This window comes from Mastigoproctus giganteus, chromosome 4 (assembly GCF_048544385.1).
Source record: "Mastigoproctus giganteus isolate SK-2022 chromosome 4, ASM4854438v1, whole genome shotgun sequence".
NCBI classification, from domain to species: domain Eukaryota; kingdom Metazoa; phylum Arthropoda; class Arachnida; order Uropygi; family Thelyphonidae; genus Mastigoproctus; species Mastigoproctus giganteus.
In genome coordinates this window covers 157,399,687-157,415,600 of record NC_143578.1, presented here as the reverse complement: position 1 = coordinate 157,415,600, position 15,914 = coordinate 157,399,687, and the positions used below count along the sequence as shown (strand labels likewise).

General features: G+C 37.1%; 1 protein-coding gene across 4 annotated transcripts in view; it reads left to right on the top strand.

Moving 5' to 3' along the window:
• LOC150087135 (MPN domain-containing protein) overlaps positions 1-15,914 on the top strand; it is a 357,845-nt gene that overhangs the window by 327,563 nt on the left and 14,368 nt on the right. For all 4 annotated transcript variants that reach the window (XM_090371835.1, XM_090371836.1, XM_090371834.1 and 1 more), the window contains one exon: positions 528-617. In XM_090371835.1, the coding sequence (XP_090227961.1) occupies positions 528-617 (90 nt within the window). The remainder of the gene's footprint in view (positions 1-527; positions 618-15,914) is intronic.

Sequence of the window (15,914 nt, the reverse complement as noted above, 5' to 3'; positions counted from 1 at the left end):
TTGAACGAACGGAGGGGTGAAATGGAAGTGTTTTTGTTTGTTTATTTATTTATTTTTTTGGCTGATGCTGCATAAGCTTGCTTTCTTGCATCATATGCCTCTACTAATGCTAATATTATTGAAATTAGATTTCTTGTTCTCAGAACAGCCTCACCTAGATTACTGGTAGTGTTAGCTATGCTTATTTGCTCTAAATTGATAGGGTATTATTAAAATGTGTAAACTGAAGTATTATTTTGAAATTGATTCTGAATTTTTTTTATATTCCATTCTTTTCATCAAAGAAGCAATTTATATTCTTTCAATGTATTTAAATTGATAGGGTATTATTAAAATGTGTAAACTGAAGTATTATTTTGAAATTGATTCTGAAATTTTTTTATATTCCATTCTTTTCATCAAAGAAGCAATTTATATTCTTTCAATGTATTTAAAAATCTGAATTGCATTAGACTTTCTTCTTTTTTTTTCTTTCTTTTTTTGAGAATAGTGATATTGTTGTTTTTACATGTGTTTTAATTTTACAGCATCGTCCACACGAATATGGCCGCCCAATGCAGATGATTTATAATATAGCACATGATTCTTTCCTTACACAAGATCTTCTTATGGAAATGGTAAGTTCTAGTTTAGTTATAGACTACTTTTTATTGATATTAGTTGTAGAAAATGATCTAAGAAAGAAGATTACAACTCTATTTTCTTCCACTCAACCACTCTTTTGATCCATTGTAGCAACTTGCCCTTAATGCCATGCTGCTCTAATTTGTACAGTGGTCTTCCATGTGCAACAGTATTAAAAGCTTTCCTAAAATCCAAGTATATGATATCAAAATTATTTTTTGCATCCAGTTCCTTTGTAACCACATCATAGTATCCAATCAAATTAGTTAGACTAGACTTCCCCTTAACAAACCCATGCTATGTCCGAATTATTAATTGTTTAGATGATCTTGCAGTGCTTCTTTGACCAGTGTCTCCATTAACTTCCCTGGAGCAGAAGTTAAACCCATGATATGTCCGAATTATTAGTGCAGTCTTGTTTAGATGATCCTGCAGTGCTTCTTTGACCAGTGTCTCCATTAACTTCCCTGGAGCAGAAGTTAAACTAAAGGTCTGTAATTACTTCTGTCACCCTTTGATTCTCCTTTGTGATTTGGGGTCACATTTTCAGATCTCCAATATGGAATTTCCCATGAGTCCAAGGATTTTCTCATAATTATGGCTAAGGGTTTGCTTACTTCCTTTGCCACCACCTTTAATATAATTGGATAGATCCTGTCCACCCATGAATTGAATTGTATTGAATTGTATAGGGTGCCTTTCTTATGTTTAACTTCAAGAATTTTTTTCTTCACGTTGCTCTCAGTTAATACAAAACCATTTAGCTCCCTGTTAGAGTTTAATAGGCCTCCGTAGCAGGTGGTCAGGAGTGGGAGTGCAGTACCACATGCTCTTTGAGTAGATCTAGGTTCAAGCCCTTGACTGCTAAATATGTTTGATATGCCAACCTGCACTGGACTAGTGTGGCAGATTATGGTCCATTTACTTCAACATGAATTGCTGAGGAGGCTTCCATCCTGCGGTGGATTGATAACGGCTGCAGTTTACCTTTTTTTAGAGTTTAGTAATATTCTGTCCTCCAGTTCCCTACAGAATTTGTCACGTAGAGGCAAAATACTCTTTCAGTTTGTCAGTTATCTGAGCAGGATCATCAACAGTCAAACCATCGATATCAAGTGTACCAACCTGATTCATCCCTTTCTTTCTAGAATTTTTGCTGCGTTTCTTTGTAAATTTTTTATGGACGTCAATGATACAGCCATGTTTGCACCAATAATTTGAAACAATTCACTTACATCATTGATATGGGATTTTAATATGTCATGAAATAGTATCAGTGAACTCAAAAATTTCAAATCTTTTAGCTTAATTTTTTGTATCACATCACGTTTCTTTAGACATCGTTTCATTACAATAAATTTAATATAGTTAATCATATACTTCTCATAACTTTGACTACAAAAGAAGTAATTTCGACAAGGTAGTAGTAGTAGTGGCGTGTGATGCAAGAAAGCAGTGTTATGCATCATCAGACAAAAACAAAAAAAAAATTCACACAGCCATTCCCTCCAAATGTTTGTCCAGTTCCTCCTTAAATTTATTTAACCTATCAACTTCCACAATGACAGACGGAAGTTTGTTCCGCACTGTCTAAAGGCAAATTTCCCAACATCTATTCTACATCTGCCTTTCCTTAATTTGAAGTTATGCCCCCTTAGGTTCATAATCTGAACAAGTGGAAGAATCCCATCAAAATTCAGCATGCTCAACCCATTCAAAGCCTTATACACCTCAATCTGATCACCGCACAGGTGCCTAGTCTCCAGCCATTGCAATTTGCAGAACTTAAGCCTCTCTTGGTAAGAGGATCCCTTCATTCCCAATCTTGTTGCCCTTCTCTGTACACACTTAAGCAAATCTACATCCTTCCTAAAATGAGGCCTCCAGACCTGTATGCAGTACTCAAGGCGTGGCCTAACCATTGCCTTATACAAAGGGACAATCACCTCCTTTTCCCTGCTAGAAAAATTCGTATATATCATTGACAAAACCCCATGACCTGCTCTGGCAGCCTGTCTGCATTGCTCAGGAACTTTCATATCTGACTGCACAATTATTCCCAGGTCTTTTTCATTTTCTATCACCTTAAGTGTAGTACCACACAGTTGGTAAGTTTCTGTGGGGTTACTTCTACCCATATGCAGGACTTTGCATTTGTCAACGTTAAACTATAGTTGCCACTTCTCAGCCCATCTGCCCAAATTTTCTAGATCCTGTTGCAGTAACACACTGCCATTACTGTCATTAACAACCCTGCCAACCTTTGTATCAGCTGCAAACTTCGATAATAAGCCTGATATACCTTCATCAATATCATTGATAAATATACAAAACAACAGTGGACCCAACGCCGAACCCTGTGGGACTCCACAAATAACATTAGTCCACAAAGAGCAGCACCCATTGATTACCACCCTCTGTCTTCTCGCACCCAACCATCCTTTTATCCATTGTAGCACTTTACCTTTAGTACCATTCTACTCCAATTTGTACAGTAGTCTTCCATGTGCAACAGTGACAAAAGCTTTCTTGAAATCCAAGTATATGATATCAAAATTATTTTTTGCATCCAGTTCCTTTGTAACCACATCATAAGAACCAATCAAATTTGTCATACAAGACTTTCCCTTAACAAATCCATGCTGTGTCTCAATTATTGCTGCAGTCTTGTCTAGATTCGGCCCTGGAAAGATTGTGCAAGGCTCAAGGGGTAGAATTTTTTTTCTCTTTGGTCTGTACTTGTTAACAGGAGAGGCTGCTTCTACAGGGATGAGATACACTTAAATAGAAAGGGTGCAAGAATATTTGCTGATGCTATCGAGGCAGTGTTAGGTGTGTCGGAAAACTGCTAGCTTGGGGGGATACAAGGACTAATAGATTAACAGTAGCCACTGGCAGAGGTGAAAGTGATTCTTGCACTGTTTCCATTGGAATGAGCAGCAGCCTGGAAAACAAGATGCAGGGTATTTCAGAGCCTGTTGAGAGTCAGTGCTGTATAAATAAACACATGGGTTGTTTTAGGGTAGCTAAGAATAGGAATAGGTGCATGTATACTTGCATGTACACCAATGCTAGGAGTTTGCTAAATAAATTTGATGAATGTGAGGTATTGCTCAGAACATCAAAGGCTGATATTGTTGGGATATCAGAGACGTGGTATCACACAGATATAAGGAATGCAGAACTGGAATTTGTGAAGTACAATGTGTACAGGAAGGATAGACAAGATAGGAAGGGAGGATGGGTTATACTATTAGTTAAGAAACAAAAAATCCAAGAAAGTGAAGCCAGTCGGCATCGGTGGACAGTGCAGTGTCGAGTCAGTTTGGTGTGACATAAGCATTGGGGGATCAATATTGAGAGTAGGAATGTGTTATAGGCCTAATGACTCTGATGAGTATAATAAGAAACTGTACAGGGAAATAGAGTGGACCAATAAATCAGAGAGTCTTATAATGGGGGATTTTAATTTCCCAGATATTGACTGGAATTTGTGGGTTGGTCACTCACACACTAGCAGGGCTTTTATGGATTTATTTAATGATTGCTTTCTACATCAGCATGTTTGGGAGGCAACTAGAGAGAGTAATACTCTTGATCTGATTATCAGTAGTGATTCTTCATGCATTAAGAATCTACAGATAAAGAAAACAATAGGTGGCAGTGATCACAGTGTGCTGAAGTGGGATTTACTCAAAGAGGTAGCTACCATCAGGGGTAAAGGGAAGGGTTTTTGCTTTCGTAAAGGTGACTACGCTGGTCTGAGACAGTATTTAAATTCTGTACGGTAGGACCAACTGTTCATCTTACCAACAGCAAAATAAAAATGAGGAGCACTCAAAGAATTTCTCTTGGAAGCTACTAGGCTTTACATAACAACTAAGAAATATTGTTCAAGATTTAGGCCTAAATGGATGTGAAGAACTATTGAGACATGTGGCGAGGTGATCTGATAGAGGTGTATAAAGCCTTGAATGGTTTGAGCATGCTCAATGCTGATGGGATTTTTCCTCTTGCTCAGCATAATCACCTGAGAGGGCATAAATTCAAATTGAGAAAAGACAGATATAGGATAGACGTGAGGAAATTTGCCTTTAGCCAGCGAGTAGTTGGTTGGTTGGTGGAACAGACTTCCATTCCTTGTTGTGGAAGTTGATAGCCTAAATAAATTTAAAGCTCAGCTGGTCAGGTATTTCGAACGAACAGAGGGGTGAAGTGGAAGTTGTTATTTTTTATTTATTTAATTTTTTTGGCTGATGCTGCATAAGCTTGCTTTCTTGCATCAAATGCCTCTACTAATGCTAATGCTGCTAGTGGTAGGGAAGAAAAATGCATGGGATACATATAAATTAATGGGTGACAAGGAAGCCTATGATAGATATGACCTGGTCTGTAACCAAGTCACAAAGGAGATTAGACAGGCAAAGGCAGATTATGAGAAATCCTTGGCAAAGGATGCAAAGAGAAACAACAAAGAGTTCTTTAGCTATGTAAACTGTAGAAGGAAGGATGGGGATGAATCAGATTGGTCCGCTTGATATCAATTGTTCAACTGTTGATAATCCTGCTCAGGTGGCTAACAAACTAAATGTGTATTTTGCATCTACGTTCACACATGAGGAGTTATTCAGGTAGGTGAATGCTAGTTGTTAATTAAACTCTGGTCAGGGAAATGATTTTTTAATAACTGAGAGGAAAGTGGAGAAGAAATTGTTGAAGATAAACATAAAAAAGGCACCCGGGGTGGATGGGATCTATCCAGTTATATTAAAGGAGGTAGCAAAGGAAGTAAGCAGAGTCTTAGCCATAATTATGATAGCTTCTTTAGACTGAGGGGAGGTACCCATGGACTGGAGATGTGCAAATGTGACCCCAATTCACAAAGGAGGATCAAAGGGCAACACAAGTAAATATAGACCTTTTAGTTTAACTTCTGTTCCAGGAAAATTAATGGAGGCACTGGTTGAAGAAGCACTGCAGGATCATGTAGACAAGACTTCAGTTATAGCTCGGACACACCATGGTTCTGTTAAAGAAAGTCTTGCCTGACCAATTTGATTGTATACTATGATGTGGTCACAAAGGACCTGGATGCAGGGAATAACTTTGATATCATATATTTGGATCTTAAAAAGGCTTTTGATACTGTTGCACATGGAAGACTGCTGCACAGATTGGAGCAGTGTGGCATTGGAGCTATGGGATGTTTGAGTGGGAGAAGACAGAGAGTTCTAATCAATGGACACTGCTCTTTGTGGACTAATGTTATTAGTGGAGTCTCCCAGGGTTCAGTATTGGGTCCATTGTTATTTTCTATATTTATAAACGATATTGATGATGGTATATCAAGCTTAATGTCCAAGTTTGCAGACAATACGAAGATTGGCAGGGTTGTTAAGGACACTAATGACAGTACGCTGCTGCAACAGGATCTAGAAAGGTTGAGAGGTGGCAAATGAAGTTTAACATTGGCAAATGTAAAGTACTACATATGGGATGCAGCAACCCCAGAGTGACGTATCAACTCTGTGCTACTACACTGAGAGTGGTAGAGAAAGAAAAGGACCTTGGGGTAATTGTGCGGGCAGATATGAAGTTTTCTAAGCAGTGCAGACGGTCTGCAAGTGTAGCTCATAGGGTCTTGTCAATGATATACAGGAATTTTTCTAGCAGGGATAAGGAGGTGATTATCCCCCTGTATAAGGCAGTGGTCAGGCCAAACTTTGAGTACTGTATACAGGTCTGGGTCTGGAGGCCTAATTTTAAGAAGGATGTAGAGCTCTTGGAACAAGTAGAGAGAAGGTCAACAAGATTAGTGAATGGAACAAAGGGTTGCTCTTACGAAGAAAAGCTTAAATTTTGCAAATTAGTGTCTGGAGACTAGACACCTGCAAGGTGATCTGATTGAGTTGTATAAAGCCTTGAATGGTTTGAGCATGCTCAGTGCTGATGGAATTCTTCCTCTTGCTCAGAATAATCATTTGAGAAGGCATAAATTTAAATTGAGGAATGTCAGATTTAGGATAGATGTGTGGAAGTTTGCCTTTTGTCAGCAGGTGGTTGGTTGGTGGAACAGACTTCCATCCCTTAATGTGGAAGTTGATAGCCTAAATAAATTTAAGCCTGTACCTGAGCTGGACAGGTACTTGGAACGATCGGAGGGGTGAAATGGGAGCATGGTTTTTTTTTTTTTTTTTTTTGGGCTGATTCTGCATAAGCTTGCTTTCTTGCATCATATGCCTATGCTAATGTCAGATGATCCTGCAATGCATCTTTAACGAACGACTCCATTATTTTACCCGGAACAGAAATTAAACTAACTAACCGGTCTGTAATTACTAGTGTCACCGTTCAATCCCCCTTTGTTAATTGGGGATGCATTTGCACATCTACAGTCCGTGGGGGACCTCCCCTGAATCCAAGGATGCTCTCATAATTATGGCTAAGGGTTTGCTTACTTCCTTTGCTGCCTCCTTTAATATAACTGGATTGATCCCATCCATCCCAGGTGCCTTTCTTATGTTTTTTCTTGAACAATTTCTCCTGCACTTTGCTCTCAGTTATTACAAAATGATCAAGCACCCTGCTACAATTTGATAACCTTCTGGCATTTTCAAACCTTAATAACCCCTCTTGTGAATGTAGATGCAAAATACTCATTCAGTTTGTTTGCTGAGTAGGATCATCAACAGTCGAACCATCGATATTAAGTGGACCAATCAGATTCATCCTTTTCCTTTTAGAGTTTATATAAGTAAAGAAATCTTTGCTGTTTTTCTTAGCATACTTTGCCAAAGATTTCTTGTAATCTGCCTTCGCCTGCCTAACCTCCTTTGTTATTTTGATTACAGACTAGCTTATATCTGCCATAGGCGTCTGTGTCGCCTGATAATTTATATGCATCCTATGCATTTTTCTTCTCTTCCACGAGTCTCTTTAGTTCATTTGATAACTATTTAGTCCTAAACCTTGAACAGTATTTCTTAATAGGTATGAAACTTTTAGTACCTTCCATGATTAATTCCTTGAATGCTTCCCACTTAGAATTTGCTGTTGGTAACATCATCAGTTGATCCCACTGTACAAAATTTAAAAACTGTCTGAAACTACTGTAGTCACCTTTACGGAAGCAAAAACCCTTTCCTTTACCCCTGATGGTAATTATATCTTTAAGTAAATCCCACATCAGTACACCGTGATCACTGCCACCTAGTGGTTCCTTTATCTGCAAATTCTTAATACAGGAATGTTCACTTCTGACAACCAGATCAAGAGTATTACCCTCTCTGGTTGCCCTTTCTATTTAAGTGTATGCCATCCCTGTAGAAGCAGTCTCTCCTATTAACAAGCACAGACCACGCTGAAAAAAATTCTACCCCCTTGAGCCTTGCACATTCCCCCCAGGGCCGAATTGATTGACAAAGCTCTCATCGTGTACTCCCTACTATTGTGTCGGCAGAATTGCAGACACTTTCAAATTTAACCCTAACTCACAACTTTTTTGCAACATTGATCTGTACTTGTTAAGTAAATCTGCAGCTCTCCTACTCTTAATGTCATTGGTGCCAACATGTACAAAAATATCACCTTTTGTGCCCTTAAAAGATGATATATGCTTTACAACATCATCAACGTTTGCACCAGGCAGACATACCTGGTCCTATTCCATCTATCCTTTTTTACAAAATATATTCCTCGTCTCTCTCATAAGAGTCAGCAACAATAACTAACTCCTGTGGAACCAGCACATTCTGTCTTGGAGATTGTCGCTGTGTTGCCTGATACCCAGGAGTGAGCTCTGGCGTTGAGGTGGGCAGCTGAGAGCTTGACGGGTCCATCATATTAATTTCTTCGAGGGCATCTCCCCTACACCTCAAGCTCTCATTGACGCCCATTAGAACACTATAACACATTCCTACTCTTATTTTTGCTTTCGCAATAATTGTGTCACACCAAACTGACTGAACAGTGCACTGGTCATCTATATCAACTGGATACACTTCTTTTGATTTTGTTTTTCTTAATTAACAGCATAACACCTCCTCCCTTCCTATCCTGTGTATCCTTTCTGCACACATGTATTCCCCAAATTCTAATTCTACATTCCTAATATCTGTGTGACACCATGTCTCTGATATCCCAACAATATCCACCTTTGATGTCTTGACCAACACTTCAAATTCATCAAATTTATTTACTATACTGCTAGCATTGGTATACATGCACCTATTCTGTTTCTTAGTTACCCTAACACATCCCATATACTCACCTGTTTCACGATGACTGCCATCAGTCCCTGAAATCTCAGCACCCCTCGCTCCAGGACGCTGCTTATTCCAATAGAAGTAGTGCAAGACTCACCTTCACCTCTCCCTGCAGCTACTTTTAACCTTATAGTCTGTGATCCCCCCCCCCAAGCTAGCAGTTTTCCAACCCACCGAATATTGCCTCGATATCAGCAAATATTCTCGCACCCTTTCTATTTAAGTGTATCCCATCCCTATAGAAGCAGTCTCTCCTGTTAACAAACACAGACCACGCTGAAAAAAAATTATACCCCTTGAGCCTTGCACATGCCCTCCAGGGCCAAATTGATTGACAAGGCTCTCATCATGTACTCCCTCCTATCGTGTCTGGGCAGAATTGCAGACACTTTCAAATTTAATCCTAACTCACGACTTTTTTGCAACATTGACCTGTACTTGTTAAGTAAATCTGCAGATCTCGTACCCTTAATGTCATTGGTGCCAACGTGTACAAAATTATCACCTTTTGTGCCCTTAAAAGATGATATATTCTTTACAACAGTGGTCTCAAACTCAAATTGCATGCAAGCCGAATGCACGATGTGAAAGCAGCTGACGGGCCGGAATTTTTTTTTAACAAAATGAAAGTGAATATAAGCACCTTATTTACAACAAATACATAATTGAAATGTATTCGCGGGCCGAGTAAAACTGCTCCGGGGGCCGAATGCGATCCGCAAGCCCCAATTTGAGACCACTGCTTTACAACATCATCAACTTTTGCACCTGGCAGACATACCCTGGTCCTATTCCATCTATCCTTTTTACAAAGTATATTCACCGTCTCCCTCACAATAGAGTCACCAACAATAACTAACTCCTGTGGGACCAGCACATTCTGCCTTGGAGATTGCTGCTGTGTTGCCTGATGCCCAGGAGTGAGCTCTGTTGTTGAGTTGGGCAGCTGAGAGCTTGACGGGCCTCTCATATTAATTTCTTCAAGGGCATCAACCCTACACCTCAAGCTCTCATAGACGCCCATTAGGTCGCTGAGTTGACACCTAATTTCTAGACACTCTCTGCATCTGGCACACACACACACACACACACACACACACACACACACACACACACACACACACACACACACACACACACACACATCCTCATTGGCTAGATCATGTTCTGTTCCAGAGAGTTTGGTAAACATTTCACAAGTTGCACATTTTTTTAGGCTGTGATGCGTTGGAGAATCGCCCCCCCCCCTCAGTTCTCCCCCGAGTCACAGCACTCTTGCTACTTTGTGCCCATTGCTTTGCTGCTCTAGTCTTGGGCATGATATTTTAAATTAATAAGATCAATAAATTTAATTAATTAATTGTCAATACTACACTATCTCATAGAATTCTAAATGCAGTGATTCATATTACTCTATATAATTTTACTTCAGAGCTACCTTGTTACCACAATTAAAAATTTAAATTCCCTGCCATTCTATACAAAAACAATTGCTGCAAGATTCAAACGAAAATAACGGTTTTACGTATATTAAGTAGTAACCTACAAAAACTCTTATCTAAATTAAAAATAAAAATAACCAGCATAACTAGAACTTTAAGGCTACATATAAAGTACAATATAAAATAACAATTAGGTAGATAAAATGGCAAACACTTATCGCTTTTTCAGAGCCTGTAATTCACATCTGTAATTTTTAAAGAGAGTCAGCGCCCTCTTGAGGTGGTAATATTACCACGTCAAGATGGTAACATTACCTCCCTGAAATGTTACCACCTTGTCACGGTGGGGAGGCTTGAGGATCCCGATGTCCCAGAGAGCTATGCTGGCAGTAGCTAGACTACGGGTAGGGCCACCCTAGCCAGACAGGTCAAAGGGTAAGGATTAGATGAAGAGTAACATACTGGTCCTCAAAGTTGGGGTTGTGCAGGAGGCTGGTTCGCTCCCCGTGGGATAAAAAAAAAAAATAAAAACTCATAAAGCTCAAAGAGGAAACCCAGATGGACAAAAGGACGCGACTCGGAAAAAAATGAAAAGGAATAACGGACATTTTAAATATTGTAACATGGAACATAAGAGAATTATTAGGATATAAAGAAGTCAAACTACTTAAACACTTAAAACAGAAGAAAGTAAATATAACAGTCATAACAGAAACAAAGAAAAAATTAAAAGATACGACGAAAGATTGATTCTTATACAATGATATACAGTGGAGTAGATCAAAAGGAAAGAGCCAGTGGAGTGGTAGCAATATTAATAGATTGGAAATTGAAAACCAAAATACAAGCTACACATTTATAAATAATAGAATAATAACAGTAAGATTTAAATTAGACAGAGGTTATTTATGTATAATTGGAATTTATGCTCCAGAAGATGGAAAAGAGGAAGAAACAGATAAATTTTATTTAGAGTTACAAAAAGAACTAGATAAGAATGTAAAAAAAGGACCATGTAGTTATTTTGGAAGATTATAATGCTCAGGTAGGAAATAAGCCAATAAAAAGTATTATGGGATGTTATGGATAAAATAAAGTGAATGGAAATGGATATAAATTAAAAGATTTTGCAACATTTAATAATTTAAAGATAACGAACATTTGTTTAGAAAACGTGATATACATAAAGTCGGCAAGAGGTACACAATCAATAATAGACTACGTAATAGTAAATCAAAAATTAGCAAAACAATGTTGAGATAATAAGGTGTTTAGAGGATATGATATTAATTCAGATCATTTTTAGTGGCTTCAAAAGAGTTATGGGCTAAATGGAAGAAGGAGGAGTTAGGTTACAAAGGTGATCTGAATCACCTGCGAGGTCATCTGATAGAGGTGTATAAAGCCTTGAATGGTTTGAGCATGCTCAATGCTGATGTGATTCTTCCTCTTGCTCAGAATAATCGCCTGAGAGGGCATAAATTCAAATTGAGGAAAGACATGTAGGATAGATGTGTGGAAGTTTGCCTTTAGCCAGCGGGTGGTCGGTTGGTGGAACAGACTTCCATCCCTTGTAGTAGAGGTTGATAGCCTAAATAAGTTTAAGGCTCAGCTGGACAGGTATTTGGAATGAACGGAGGGGTGAAATGGGAGTGGGTTTTTTTTTTTTTTTTTTTTGCTTATGCTGCATAAGCTTGATTTCTTGCATCATATGCCTCTACTAATGCTAATGCTAAAAGTATATCTACTTCAAGAAGAAAGTATACAAAATTTATATGAAAAAGGCTTGAAGACGAAATAAGTAAAACATCAGAGAGAGAACAAATAGAAGAATGGAATAATATACAAAATATAATTCAAAAGATAGCAAAAGAGACGCTAGGACAATTTAGGAAAAAACTATAAGAAGAGGGGGATAAAGATATGGAATGAAGAAATACCTAAAGCAGTAAAAGACAAACAAGATAAATATCTTAAATATATACAGGACAAGAGAGAATGAAGAAATATATAAACAAGAACGTAATAAAACTAAAGATATAATAAGAAAGGCTAAACAGAGTCACGGGATAGATATATGAGTACAATAGAACATGATGATGTTCATGGAAGACAAAATTTGGCATATAAAATGATGAAACACTTGAATAGCACAGAGAAAGACACTTCAAGAATAAATATAAAGGAAGAACAATGGAAAAAACATAAAGAGTTGTGGAAAGACCCAACATATCAAACAGAAGAGATACAGTTAGACCCAGTTAGTGACATAGATGCGATAACGAAGGAAGAATTGGAAAAGGCATTGAAAGCTATAAAAAAATAGGAAAGCAGTGGGGAATGGATGGTATAAATTCAGAACTGATCAAGTATGGAGGAAGTTTTTTAAAAGATTGGATACTAAATTTATTTAATAAATGTTGGGAACAATATAAAATACTAGAGGAATGGAAGATAGAAAATATTATTTCAATATTTCAAAAAGGAAATAGAAATGATACAAAGAATTATAGAGGGATTAGCATAGTAAATACACTATATAAAATGTCTAGCAAAATAATAAATAATAGAATTAAAATTATCTCTGATTAAATATTAATAGAAGAACAGGCAGGATTCAGAAAAGGAAGATCATTTAACGATAATATATTTGTATTAAAACAAATAATAGAAAAACGAAAAGTGTTTAATTTAGAAATGCATTTAGCATTTATAGATTATGAAAAAGCATTTGATCGAGTAAACAGATGAAAACTATGGGACATATGGGACTATGTAGAATAGATGTGCGGAAATTTGCCTTTAGCCAGCGGGTAGTTGGTTGGTGGAACAGACTTCCATCCTTTGTTGTGGAAGTTGATAGCCTAAATAAATTTAAGGCTCAGCTGGACAGGTATTTTGAACGAATGGAGGGGTGAAAGGGAGTGGTTTTTTTTTTTTTTTTTGGCCGATGCTGCATAAGCTTGCTTTCTTGTAAGCTTATGCAGCCTCTACTAATGCTAATGCTAATATTGAGTAATAAAGGATATCCAAAGCATCTTACAGAAATAATACAGAGTTTATACCAAGGAACAAAAATAGTAATAGATACAGGTAATAAATTAACAGAAGAAAGTATAATAAATCAAGGAGTTAGACAGGGATGTCGCTTGTCACCAACGTTATTAAACATATATATCGAGGATATGATATGTAAATGGAAAGAGGAAATTAATACAGGGATATATTTAAATACAAAAATAGGATTGATACAGTTATTCGCAGATGATCAAGTAATTATTCAAGATAGTGAAGATAATTTACAAAGAGCAGTATTTAAATTAAACCAAATAACAGAAGAATATAAAGTTAAAATATCAAAAATGAAAACTAGAACAATGGCTTTTAAGGGAAAAAATATGGTGAGAACAAAAATAGTTATAGAGACTAAAATTATTAGAACAAGTAAAACATTTTAAATAGCTAGGATGTGATATAACATATAATGTCGAAGAAGACATGAACCAGAAATTGGCGAAATTTCAAAATATATGTGGAACAATAAAAAGAACTCTGGCTAAGAAAACATGGAAAGAAACACAATTGAAATTTTACAAAATAATGACAATACCAACACTTCTTTACGGTTCTGAATCATGGATACCGAAACAGAGACATTAATAGAATACAAGCTGCAGAAATTAAATTTTTAAGATATATATTAAAAGATGTACAAAATTAGATAAAATACCAAACATAAATATTAGAAAGGAATTAAAGATTTATTCTATTAATTAAAAAAATTATAGAATATAAACAAAGATGGAAAGAACATGTAGAAATAATGAAAGATAATAGGGGCACCTCCGTAGCCAGGTGGGCAGGAGCAGCAGTGTGTAGAACACACTTCTTGATTAGATTGGGGTTCGAGCCCGTGACCACCAAATACGGAGGATGTGGAAAGGTCAGGGAATGACCAACGAATATCCCCGGAGCAATATGGCCTTAGTTGCTAATGCTCCTAAAAACCAAATAACAACAACATAACAATAACAACAGAAGATAATAGATTCCCTAAATTAGCTTACACATATATTACACACAAAAGGAAAAGGAGACAGAGGAAGACCAAAGAAAAGATGGGCAGACCTCTTTGAGATCAGAACAGGCGAATCACCTAATCCGTGAAGGAAGAGAAGAAGTAATTTAGCAAACATAAAGAATTGATTTTTGAGTTTATTTCACTTTATCACCCATAATAAAACAACAGAGATAGACAAACGGCTTTCTATATTTTGTATTCTCTATCTGATCTGTCGGCAACTTTTTGTGTTGTGTATATAAACAAATTTTTAACCACAGGACAGCATCGATAGTAACTAAAATAATTTAAAAAATTATTATATTTTTTAATAAAAGGAGGTACTTACCAATAACAAAAGAATTCACTTTGTGAACACCACACAAATTGAAAAACACAGACACAGTTACTGTTGGCATTGCATGTAGTGCAGAGCATGACATATCAACATATGTTGATATGTCGTGACATTTTTTTTTTTTTTTTGGCTGATGCTGCATAAGCTTGCTTTCTTGCATCATATGCCTCTACTAATGTATATTCACATGTGACTAACCTGTGAATAGGTATATATGGTGCTATTTTGCTATACAATTCATAACAGTTTATGTTCCTATACTGAGATTAAAGTTGTTATTTACTGACTTTAACTGAGATACTTTTATTAAATCTTCACCATTATAATAAAAATTTTGAATTTTGACACCCCCACAACGTTGGCACTCTTCTGTCCTCCTTACCGGCTTTAAAGTGTTCCACTGGCCCTGGTCACAGAAAACTGATTCAGCACTGCAGTGACCACCCTTATCAACTGAATGCACTGGCTTAGATATTATGTATTTCTTACCTAACAGCATAGTAGCCCCCCCTTCCTGTCTTTTCTGCACTGATCAGCTTTGCTTAGTTCAGTACATTTACAAGTACGTTCTGAAAATGCAGTTCTGAACCAAAGTACGGCAACCCACAGGGTTGCCGTACTTTGGTTCAGAACTGCATTTTTTTGTGGAGGGTTAGTATATTAGTATTAATTGTGGCAAATTGTTGGATTATTATAGTATTCTTATAGTATTGAGTGTGTTGTAGAATTCTAGTGTGTTTTAATTGTGCAAATAGGTAGCTCAAAAGTTGGAATCACATAGCATTAGCGCATTAATAGAGGCATATGATGCAAGAAAGCAAGCTAATACAGCTTCAGCCAAAAAAAAAAAAAAAAAGAAACTTTCCCATTTCACTCATCCATTCGTTCCAAATATTTCTCTATGTTTGCCTTGAATTTATTTAAGCTGCCCACTTCTACAACAACAGATGGAAGTTTCTTCCAAAAATCAACTACCCGCTCGCTAAAGGCAAATTTCCACACATCTTTTCTACAACTATCTTTCCTCGTTTTCAATTTATGTCCCCCTCAAGTGATTAATCTGGTCAAGAGGAAGAACCCCATCAGCATTGAGCTTGCTCAAACCATTCCAGGCCATGTATATACCTCAGTCAGATCATTTCACATGTGCCTAGTCTCCAAACACT